The 12,007-nt window shown below is 43.7% G+C and overlaps 1 protein-coding gene across 2 annotated transcripts in view; it reads left to right on the top strand.

Annotated features, from left to right (window-relative positions):
- PLPPR1 (phospholipid phosphatase related 1) overlaps positions 1–12,007 on the top strand; it is a 242,469-nt gene that overhangs the window by 99,284 nt on the left and 131,178 nt on the right. Inside the window, exon 2 of one of the 2 annotated variants that reach the window (XM_019555106.1) lies at positions 7,081–7,189. In XM_019555106.1, the coding sequence (XP_019410651.1) occupies positions 7,127–7,189 (63 nt within the window). In that variant the 5' untranslated portion in view covers positions 7,081–7,126. Of the gene's footprint in view, positions 1–7,080; positions 7,190–12,007 lie in introns of those variants that run through there. The other variant, XM_019555107.1, reaches the window with a different exon arrangement.

The following is a 12,007-nucleotide window of genomic DNA, read 5'->3' as shown; positions in this document are numbered from 1 at the left end:
TTAGCCAAAAAAAGCTGATAGCCAATAATGTTAATTTTCCTTTTATTGGTGCTGATCCGATATGTGACAGATATATCAGTGCACCTCTATAGGGAATTCTCCTGCATGAAATCTTAACTCTGTTGGAACTCTAGGAGTTCTGGCATTGACCTCAGTAAGTTAAGATTTCACTGCCTGAGCTCAGATAGCTAACACAAGGCCTAAATACCATTTATATTTCACTTTAAGTGCTGTTTAAAGAATCCAAAGAGAGAATTAGCCTTCTGTCTCTGTAGGGGCTTTGTTCTGTTTTTGTATACATCTGAGTGGGGGTTTTTTTATGTTAAACTGATAGCAGTAGCAGTCCTTAGTGGACTTCATGGAGTTGCTGGCATTATTCCCTCTGCTTGGGTTAGGGTTTTTGTTTTTTTATTTCTGATTAAATCGATTATGATGTGGACTGCATGGATGTGAGGGAGGTGTGATGGAATGGTTTTTTCCTTTGTTGGTGGCACGCACAGGATCTGATGCCTGAAGGTGAAGCTAAAGAGAGAGTGGTTTCCAGCGAGATGTAGTTTCCTAGTTGGTGGGGGAGGTTGAACACTGGAATGAATTCTGTTATGTAGGAGTAGGCTTTGGTGGTAGTTGGAGGTTCCTGGAGCACTTCTGAGGAGGTACTTTATAATCAAAATTAAAGCGTTTTTGGTCTAGATGTGAAGTTAAGGAAGACTAGGCTAGGTAGCTATGATGGCCCTTTTTAGGCTACGTTTCCTTCCCATCTTTATCTTCCATCCTCGGAGCTTTCTGTACTGTGTTCTCATATAATAAAGGGCTTAGTCTGCCTGCCTGCCTTCCTATGACGTTCTTGGAGCACTCTGGTTACTGAAACCATCAATCAGAGTGTTTTGGACAGGAGGTGGCAGTGTGGTGGAGCACCGCCATGATAGAGGGGGTGGAGCGGGAGGCGCTGGCCTTGCCCCCCCTCCCCCAGCCCTGGCTGGCTCCCATGCCCACTCACACCTAGTGCCTCCCACCCCTGCGGTACAGGGGGCAGTGCAGAACCACGGCCCCCTGCTCGCCAGCAAGGAAGGAGCTGGTGTTGAGCACAGGGAAAAGTGTGGGAGCCAGCTGCGTAGTGGCGCTGTCGCACATGACAGCCGTCGGTGCCATTGCACTCGCCACTCCATGCCACCACCGTCACCACCGCTTGCCCCCACACCTGCGATGCTTTCCCCTGCGGGTTGCTGATGGGCCTCACACCCAGCCAACGGTGTGTTGATTGTCAGCAGCCCGCGGAGCCGCGTGGGTGACCGGCCATGGGAAAGTGACACAGGCACAGCGGCGGCATGAGGCAGTAGGTGGCGACAGCAGCAGCGGCCACCACATGCGAGCCCCCCAGTCTGGCTGACCGGGTGGCACCTGTACGGCCTGCAGGGGGCGCCACTGCCCTCACCCCCTTGGCCCTGCTCCTCAAAGCGGGCACAGAAGCACACTCTCCTCCCCTCCGCCATTCAGAGCCTTGCTGCTTTCCAGGAAAGGTGTCGGGCAGGCACTGTGGTGTGCTGTGTGGAGCCAGCGGCGCCCAGTGTGCTCCTCCCCTTCTCCCCCAGATAAGAGGAGAACTGTGGGAACACACTGGGGGAGACACCAGCACCATGCGCTTCATTTCCACCCACCTGCACGTACCCCCTACGGCCTTTCTACCCTGGGGGTATGCATATTCCCGGTTGACCACTCCTGTGCTAGACTAATTGCCAGATTTGGGGTCCGGGAGGAATTAGTCTCCACATCAGATTGGCAGGGATTGTGCAGAAGGCAAAGGAGTCTTTCATTTTACAAATCAGTCCTTCGTGGGAAGTAAGAAAAGTTTCAAGAATTTTTGCAGTAAATAGAACCATTCTTTAGTGAATAGGGACACTTTCCAAAATTGCAGTAATTTGAGTTAAACTACCACCCAAACCTCACAGGCTTTTCATGCAACATTAAACAGATATTTAAATCAGCAGAATTTTGCATTTGAAGTCCTTACTTCTGCTGAGAACATTTCTACTAATATAAAACAAACATTTGAACTGAAAAAATCAATGAATGTGATGTTATATGGTCTAAGGGAGTTGTAATGCTTTAGTTCTACTGAAATAGTTAAAGCACTTTAACTTAAGGGTGTGTAGGCAAGACCTTAGGGATCAAATGGACTCTTGAAAATGGGATTAGCTGCTTTTGAAAGTGTTGCCCATTGTCTCTTTATTATGCTTATTTTATGACCATGGGTATGTATCTGAGCTTCATTTAGCTTTTTTTTTAATTTCACAAAGGGAATCCTGCTTGACATTATATGGGGCTAATGGGCCGTTTACTATAGGACCTTCGGTCTCTTATGTCATTTTACACTACATGGCACAGAAAAAAAATAATTCAGTTGCCACCATACGACTCCCAGAGGTGATCCCTAACGTTCAGTGTTTGGGCACGCAGGTCTGGCAAACCCCATTTGGCCTTAGTGAAGAGGTACACAGAGGAAACAAATCGCACAGAGGAAACAAATCCAAACAACAACACTTCTGATGGCAATCAGAGGAGGATGTCACAGGCTAAATGAGCGTGGAGTTTCTCTAGTGAAACCAATGGGGCACATCAGAAGAATTGGACCACCATATCACTCCCAGAGGTGATCTCTAACATTCAGAGTCTGGGCACACAGGCAGGCAGCAAAAAAAGGTGTGTCCTATCATTAGGTATGGCAGGAGTGTGTGCAGTCTCAACCTAGTTAAACACTACCTGTTCTGTGTGTATGGCTTTTGTTTTCCAGGGCTATTGATTCAGCATCTTTTACAAGCATCAAAGTATTTTTCTGAGAGAAATATCTTTTAAAATATAAGACTGCAAGACAAGTCATATGTTCAGTCTAGCCTACATAAGCTTTTGTTGAAAAAGCTTAGAGATAATCAGAACCCCTGAAGGATGCAGTCGCTGTTTCTTGGTTTAAGCTCTGGTAAACACAGAGCATTGCTATTTATCTCCTACTGCAGCAGCAATAGACAGGCTCAGCTTCCTTTGTCTTTTCTTACAGATTTCTCTTTCTCTGTGCCACATATGAAGTGAAAAGGCTTTAGAACACACTTGAATTTGACTTAAAAATCCTCCTGCAAAAATCTTCCTTTTAGCAGATTTCCATTTATTAGAATTTTCTCTTTTCCTTTGCCCCCCTTTCCCAAGACGGCTGCTTGAGGTAATAAAACCTTTTCAGCCTGTGAAGTCGCCTTGATAGTCCTCCTTTCTTGACTGTCTTTTTAGTTAATTTTCAATTCACTTATGTATATTGCATCCATCTGTGTGTGTTCCCAGGAGATGCTAGACTGTAACCTCTTACACTGCAGTTCAAGGGCTTTCAGAAAATGTATGTGGGGTAAATTAGGCAAGACGGAAACTAACTAATGCTAATTCATTCACAAAGGTTGTATTACCCAGCCACTCTACCTTGTTTAAAGAATAGAGGCACCTTATACCAGGGTTCCAGATGATATTAATATTCCCAGCATGCAGGTCCTTAATTGCATGGAATATGTCTGAGCAAATCTCCCCTCATTGCACTGCTCAAGCTCCAGGAATGGAAAGGTCAGAGCTAGTGGAATCAAAATATGTCTTTCTAATTTTACTAGCATAAGTTCCTTTAAAAATCCGGTCAAACTGCCAAAATAGGGTACAAATGGAGAAGGCCATACCAGATGCCTATTAAAGCTGTTATCTTCTCTAGCTCTGGTTGGACATTTTGTACTGAGATTTGCTGGAGAGGAAGAGATGGGCATACATGTAAACCCAGATTTTCTCCAATGCTGAGATCTGGTGATGGCTTCTTGATACTCTAGGCTGATCTGTGCCTAGCATAATGGGAGTAACCTAGGGGCTGCTGTAGTTTCTGCTTGCTGTTAAAGGCCCCAAGGAACCCTGTGATCCAGCCCAATTATCTTTCTGCCCCTTGACCCATATTCAGTGACAAGTTGTGTCTTAGTGGAGTGCTATGCCAGCTGTGAGATAAATGGGAAGTCCTCCATAACAAAAGAAATACCTGGAAGCTAGATCTGGCTCCTTAATTCTTTTTACTTCTAGAGCAGTAGTGCTCAACAGTTAGTTTTTGTGGATCAGATGAATGGTGCAGGATTAGTCTGCAGGTTGGATTGGACCCTGTGTGCCAGGTACAGGGCCCAGGATCCCTGCCCAGTTCCAGGTGCCATGATCAAGACTCTGGGGCCCTGCACCACCTTCATCCAGCCGCACATGCCAGGATTGGGGCTCTGTGACCTCATGCTGCCTCTCTCTGGCCCTGGGTGCCAGTATTGGACCCACACTGCTCTGCACACCCCTTCTAGCATGCAGAGCCATGGTCTGAAGGGTTCCCCATGGACCTGTGGGGAGCTTCATGAGCCAGATGACCTTGAGTTGTAGGCTGGATCTGGCCTGTGGACCAGGGGCTGAACACCCCTGTTCTAGAACAACACGTACAGGCCAGAATGCAGGAGAAGACCTGACAGGTTAGGCACATACTTTTTGGAAAGCTCTTATTGTCTTGCATGCAGTGATGTTGAACAGTAAACTTGGGGGAATAGCCACAACAATACATATTTATGAAGACATTGCAATGGTGCTGGTCTGTAAATAGGCAAAGGAATATTCCTCTGAAGGACCCTTATGTACTTTCTTATAATGTAATCAGTTGCTTAACATGTACGATTCATATCCTTCCTGAAATGGTTTGTGGTGCTCCACTTGAACTTATTGGGACCAAAGGCAGGTCGTAAATCACAGAGCAACCCAATTATTTCTGGATTGGGTTTGCCACGATTTGGGGAAAAATATTAGAGGGTTTTTTTTCTAGTGAACCAGCATGATTCTTGCAACATGACAATTGCAAGAAAGGTGCTGACTGTTTCCTGGGGCAAGATTTCAGTAATAATAATATACTTCTTTGTCCTTAACCGATCACCGAAAATCTCAAGTGCCATTTAGAGCAGAAGTGATTCATGCCATGTACTATCTTAAGGATAGAACTGTGTGAATAACTTCATGTTAAGTTCACTTTTGATACTGAAACAACTAGAGGCCAGATTTTATTCCACCTATTAGGCATCTAAGTGGACTTGATTACCTCAGTACAATCCCATTCTACCTTGTTCAAGTTCCTGAAAGTCAATTAATGCCTCTGCTTTTGCAACACACTGTCATCTTTTCCTTAAAACTGATGGGAGATGCAAAGAAGTCCTAGGATATCTATTATTGGACTGTATCCCAACTATACTATTGGTCCAATGGAAGATATTGCCCTAGGAAATCCTTGCCTCTTGTATAATTTCTGGACCATCATGGCTTCAACATCACTCCTATATGATTTGAAAAGTGAATTGCAGAAAACCAGCAAGGGGGAACATGCATAAGTCCAGCAGGTGGAGTAGAATCTGACTGCCGGGTGGAAAAATTGTTTCAGGCTGATCTGGAATGAAACATTTTCAAAATTTTGAGAAAATCAAAATTTAATTTCAGGGCACTTAAGATTTGATCCAACATTTATTTTCTTTTCATCATTGAAGCTTTTCTAAGGTTTTGAATTTTCTTTTCAATAAAACAATGGTAAATTCAAAGCAAAAAGTAATTTTGAATCAAAACCTTAATATTTCAGGTTTGTTCAGAATGTTTTTGTGGTGTGCACTTCAATCAAAACAATTCAGAGGATCAAACAAGAATTAATTCACAACATGTTTTGGGCAACCTGAATCTGTATTTATCAAATTTAAAAAATGTCCAAAAATTGCCTAGCTCTAGTTAGTAGTCGGAAAGAACTACTTTGACAACCTCCACCACTCAATGCCTGGTCATCCCTGTCCCAGAGAAGGCTGGTGATATGGAGCCTATTTTTGTGTAGGTTAATTGGCATCATCCTCTGAAATATATTTGAAGAGAATGAGGCTGCTGAATCTGGCTCTTACCTCCTATATATGCCTCAAGAAAGCCCACAGAGCTTTAGCTACTGGGTAATTTAGATGGACGAGCCTTTGTGGAATCAAGGTGCTGAGTGGAGGGTGTTGTGTCTCTCCTAAACTGCTGCTATTTCTCTGCATGGTTAGAGGTAGGGTGAGAGAAGCTGAATTTCCACTTCTTCCATTTCTTTGGACTGTTCTACAGGAGAGTGTACAACAACAAGTGGTAGTTCTGTGACTGCTGCTGCTTTTTGTTTATACTGCTGCCCACCGCTGTTCTGTGAAGTCATATGCATTCTTTCACTTGGCTGCTTGATGCGTAAAACATTTCAACAGCATATACGCTTTCCCCACATCAGAGTTATGATCTTTCTCCATAGATTTATATGCAGTGAAAAGAGTAAACATCTCAGAGCTGGCTGTTACAAGGCTACATTTAATTAAAACATCAGCAGTCCAAAGTAATGCTAAGCAGCAAGGATTTTGTGATTTAATGTATTAATTTATATTCGGTCAAAAGCACTATGCAAGTGGGGCCCAGTCCTGCCGTGTTAATTCTGTAGGGCTTGCTTCTCTTGGAGTCAGTAGTTTTGCCAGAGTGAGTTTTAGTGTCCCGTTGGCGAGGCTGTGCTTTACCAAGATCTTTTCATCATATCAGTAGTTGCTTCCAATTTACTGCTACTTTGAAATGTGAAGGTGAAACTCGCATTTGGCCTGAAATCCCCTTGATTCAAAACCATTTTGAACTAGGGTAGAAATTTCTGGGCTAGGTTGTGATCTCACAGCTTGATCTGGGCAGGAAAAAGTGCATAGTAGCAATAGCCAAGGAGCAAAATAGGAACAAAATTGGTCACAATTGGATCAGTGCTTTGTGAGGGAAGTAATACATGTCAGGCCTGTACCTGGTGAACACTGTCTGAGTAGCATTCATAACTTCTGGGCTGTTCCAAGTGCCCCACAACACTTGTTTGAAGATTGTTATATGACAGTCTACCTCCTAATGTAATGTTCTTTTTTTTTTTCTCTGCTTGTTAATGTGAGCACTTCATGATGTACATCAGCTTCTCCAGGTTGTATCAAAAGCAGGACTTGCAATCAAGTGTAATTTATGTACCATGTTTGTCTCTTTCAGCTCAGTAAAGTTTTGGACGGTGCAACCCCGAGCGGTGTGATGAGAGATGGCTTTAGGAAACAACACCCAGCGAAGTTATTCCATCATCCCATGCTTCATCTTCGTCGAAGTAAGTGCTAGTTTACCAAGCCAGTGATTAAACTGGCTGAACTCTGTGATTATGAGAGGTAACCAGTTAGAGTAACTGTAAAATAGGTCTTGTTTTGGTAAAGAAAGAAGAATGACTAGAATTGTATTAGTCATGTGCAAATACAACTTTCCAGTTTAATAAAGCATAATGGCTAAGGACTAGCTTGTGTCTGAGATTCCATTCCAACAGTGGGGTGTTGGCAAGTAGTAGTCCTCCTAGCCATTGCAGTGCTACCTGGGTTAGTCGGACCTTGCATCCAGGTTCACAAGAATGAACAGATGGTACAGTCTCAAATATACATGAGCAGAGAATGAAAAAAGCATTAGCCCCATTCACATTTGTTGGCTACCACAGCTGAGGTGAGAAGGAGGTTCAACAGTCACTGGTGGTGTAGTCCAACAGGAATTGGCTACTAAAATCTCTCTTAAGCCAAGATGAAATGGGTGAGGAATTGCTATATATAAAGGTGTTGCTGAGACATGGTGCAGCATAGGAACTGCATTCAGGCCTTTGGATAAAGTCACAGTCTAGCTCTACTCAGCCTGTAGACTTGGTGGCCAACCCTTTTACGTTAGGAGGCATTTACTCAAGTGAATGATCCCGTGCAAGTCAGGCAAAGGCCTTCTACTATTTAAACGAGAGAGTGGAATTGGGAAATGTTTCCTCACATGACATAAATGCTACTTCATTCATTACCCATCTAGGGAGAAATCCAATCAGATCCTTTGCTGGCTGAGGATAGAAAAACTCTATCCACCTAGTTGGTTCTTATGTGCTGATTTTATTTACTCTAGTGAGTTTGTGCTTCCTGCAGTGACCAAAGAAAACAAGCAAATACAAGTGTTTGTAGAAAGAGTCCTCCTAACCTTGGGAATGGATCTGGTTTGTTTTTGCTTTTTGCATGGAAATTTTTGCCACCTACAGTTGTTTGATCCTTAATATCCATGCCTTCCATTGTCCCTGAATTGTGAAATTAACATCATGGGCTGTATTATGACTAGGTCTGTGATGGTTCCCAAAGGAGACGGGGGCATACCACTGGTCTAGGCTAGAAGGCCTATTGTCTGAGTCCTTGTCATCCATGGGTCTGAGCAAGCTCCTACTGAAATCCAATGGCTAGACTTGAAACTCCAGTAGATTTTGGATCGGGTCTCTGGAAAGCAAAGACTTCATAGATGGCTGTCTCCTCAGAGGGAGTAAAAAATGCGCACAAGAGTATGGGATTGTAGCAAGTGCCTCTAGCCTCATTCATCCATATTTCCCTCTGCACTGTGCCATCTGTGCTAGGGTGGTACTCCTTTAGTCGCATGCACTTTCATACACTGGTGCCCCAGAACCACAGTCCAGTTCCAGATCAGTTTGATCCAAGGAGCAGTGAAGCCGGTGAATACCTCTCTTGTGCCTTGAATAGATGTTGGTCAAGCTCTATAAGAAAAGGAATCTTAATACTCAGTGAAGATTACGGCTGTGTGCAAATCAGCCCTGCCTTCTGCATGGAATACAGTCACGTAGATTTTAGGGTTGATTAATCAAATACAATGGAAAGACTTGACCAAATCATTAGAGAACTGTAGTACTACGTCCTAGCTTGCCCAACTATGGTAGAAAACTGTGTCTAATGAATGCCACAGTAACTGAAGCTGTAGTTAACCTTCAGCTTGTGTGTTACAGTGCTCCTGAAGGGTTTATTGCTAGCATAATCCCCAGTTTTACAAGGAGTAGGCCTCTGTTTCCAGGAGAAACTAGAAGGAGTTAAGCTAACAAGCAGGAAGGAGATCCATCTTTCACCACCAGTACACTCATCCCTTCCACTATTTTATTCCAAATATCCTTTAAAAAAAGAGGGGGGGGGGGTCTCGGAAATAAGATGTTTTAAATTTATAGCCTGAAAGAACCATCACCTGCAGATTTTTAGCTCTCTAAATGTGTGAATGATGAGTCTGCTTGGTAGCACTGCAGATAGAGTTATAAATTGGCCTTCCTGTACTCAAGACTGACATGGACATAAAAATAAATCAAGTCCCAGAAGGAAAAAAAGAGCATTGTTCATTGTCCAAGCATACTTTCCCTGTCCTTCTGCATGCTAGACATGATAATAATAGTCAATTTTTATTGAAGAAGCAAAGCCAGAGAAGCATTGTTTCTAGTGGATGTTTCCTGCTTTGACACTGGCTGAGACTGGGTCGTGCTATAATCTACTGTACATCTTTTTTGAGGTATCTGTTTGTCTTTCTGTAAAGTGATATGGATTTTCAGTTCCAACCTTGTGGAATTGGACTTTGAAGGCGCTTTCCATTTATCCCTGGTATTATAACTGTAAATGGCAAATGGAATGTAATTTCCCACAGGAAAGGCAGAGACTATTGACATCAGCCCACTCATTCTTAGAAGTGACCATATCTCTTAATAAGCCCCGCTAAAAGCGTTTTGCCTTTCAAGCTGCAGTGAAGCTGCTGCTAACAGGAGACTTTTTCAGTGGGAATTCATTGGACTGCTCCAACTAGCCAGTCCTATGCTAGACAGCCTTTGTAGGCTTGGTCTCTCCAAAAGGGAAGCATAAAGGTACCCTTAATCCATAGGAGCTGGCTGGCTGCATGGTGCTGCTTTCCAGCTGCTGCGTCAACACCAAGGACAGGTACAAAGTCACTGCATGCTCCCATGGTAATGTGCTGCATGTTAAAAATTACTGTTGTATCAATGGAGCTGTTAAGTGATTGCAGATGGGAGGACGGCTAGCCTGCAGTTATTTATATTTTGGTAGTCCCTACACAGCCCCGTTGACCCTGGTATTAGAAATCCATGTAGCAATGGGCTCTCCTTGCTCTGAGGAGGATATGATTGGATCATGAAGTCGAGTCTCCCTCAGTCAATGGCAACCATGTAGTAGACACTACATCTAAGGCACAGGTTTTCAACCTTTTTTTGGTTGGGGTACCCCCGGCGGCCAGTCAATGAGTGCGGGGGGAGGTCCCCCACGCAGCAGCGAAACTGGAAGTGCCATCAGCTTCTCCATGCCACTGCCATGTACTCCCTGGGGCCTTCCAAAGTACCCCCAGGGGTACGTGTACCCCTGGTTGAAAACCCATGATCTAAGGGATCCATGAGTACAACTAATTGTGACCTGTCCAGCCATAAAGCACCCTATGCCCACCTTATATGACCTTTTTTTTATAAAAGACCAAGAGCCATAAAGACTGTAGTATGCCTTAGGAAGAGAGACAAGGGCCACCTTGCATGCCTTGAGCTTACAGTCCAAACAGGCAACATAGACAGTGGGGAAAACAGAGCTGAAGTGATTTGTCCAGGGTCGTGTATCAGGTCAGTGGTAGTCAGTTATACAACCCTGGTTTCCTTGGTCCTAATTCCTAGTCTTTTTTTCTGAAACCCAGTGCTTCTCCCAGTAACCTCTGAGTGAGATGAGGCCCATCCACCAAAATGTTTGAGACACTTGCCCTAATGCAAAAACTGATTTTTCACTTCATAGATGAGCTCTCTTAAAGCTTCATGCAGCAGGTCTTTGGTAACAGATAAGCTACTATTCAATATGCTGCCTTGTTTAAGGGAACTTAAAATAGAATTTGATAACAGCAATGGAGAACAGTAGATGCAAACAGTTTTGACATTTTAAATATCATCAGGCATTGATCTGTGAAGGTTTGACAGTTTCATAATTTCTGTGGTTATTCATACATCCATTTTCTCAATCTCATTTTTCTCCACTCAGCTAACTTCTTTTAGCATTCCATTTTTATAAAGCCTGACCTGAAGATGAATGGTGCAGTGTAAGAACTTACGCTCCATACTAGACTTTTCCAATATCCTTTTATATTAAGAATTTGAACTTTTTCATAATATAGAAGTAACATGCAGTACTTAATATAAAATGACAGAAATGCTAACTTAATATTTCCATTCCCAATTAGAAAAGCCATGTCACATTAAAAGCTGATTTGAAACCTAAATAAAGATTCATTAAAATCATTTTCAGTCACTTATCAAATGGGTGTCTGTATTTAAAAAGTTCCAGGTAGTTTATCTTGCTTGATCCTTTTTATTGCACCTTATCAGGTCTCATTTTGTTTTGCCAAGCAGTGTAGCATTTATTTCTGAATATTGTATGTCGGGTACCCTGTAACAATGATAAGTTAGGTATTCCCTTGCTGGTCCGCATGAGGAACTGTGGCTACGGTGACACCCCATAAAATCACCCCTTCTCTTCTGCCATGGACACTGCAACATCGGTGCAGAGCTTGTAGCTAGGGGTGCACCAATAGAGATTTTTGGGGCTGATACCGATAGCTGATTTTTAAGGAAACATCAGACTGCCAGACCAAACAACACCCACAACTACAGCCCAGTCCAGACCAACGAGCGAAATGAGCGAACAGGTAAGCAATGGGGGCCAGGGCAATGCTGGGACTAGGGGGACAGTACACACATCCACAGGAGGCCTCAAATGCCTCTGCACAAATGCTTGTAGCAAGGGAAACAAACAGGAGGAATTCACCCTCCTGATGGCTGACACCAGCCCGGACATAGTGGGGATCACAGAAACGTGGTAGGACTCTACGCATGACTGGGCGGTGAATGTCAAGGGCTATACGTTGTACAGGAGGGACAGGATGGGAAGGAGAGGTGTGGGGGTGGCACCCTATATCAAGGAGGAATACACGTCCTTGTCAATTAGCAAGGAGTCAGAGGAGCGGCACTCTAAGGTGCTTTGGGTTAGAGTACAAGGCAGTTGAGGGGAGACTTAACGGTGGGAGTCTACTACAGACCTCCCAACCAGGGAGAAGA

The sequence above is a fragment of the Crocodylus porosus genome, unplaced genomic scaffold (genome assembly GCF_001723895.1).
Source record: "Crocodylus porosus isolate Cpor-Errol unplaced genomic scaffold, CroPor_comp1, whole genome shotgun sequence".
Classification (NCBI taxonomy): domain Eukaryota; kingdom Metazoa; phylum Chordata; order Crocodylia; family Crocodylidae; genus Crocodylus; species Crocodylus porosus.
Note: the sequence above shows the minus strand (reverse complement) of the source record. Positions and strands in the feature narration are given on the sequence as shown.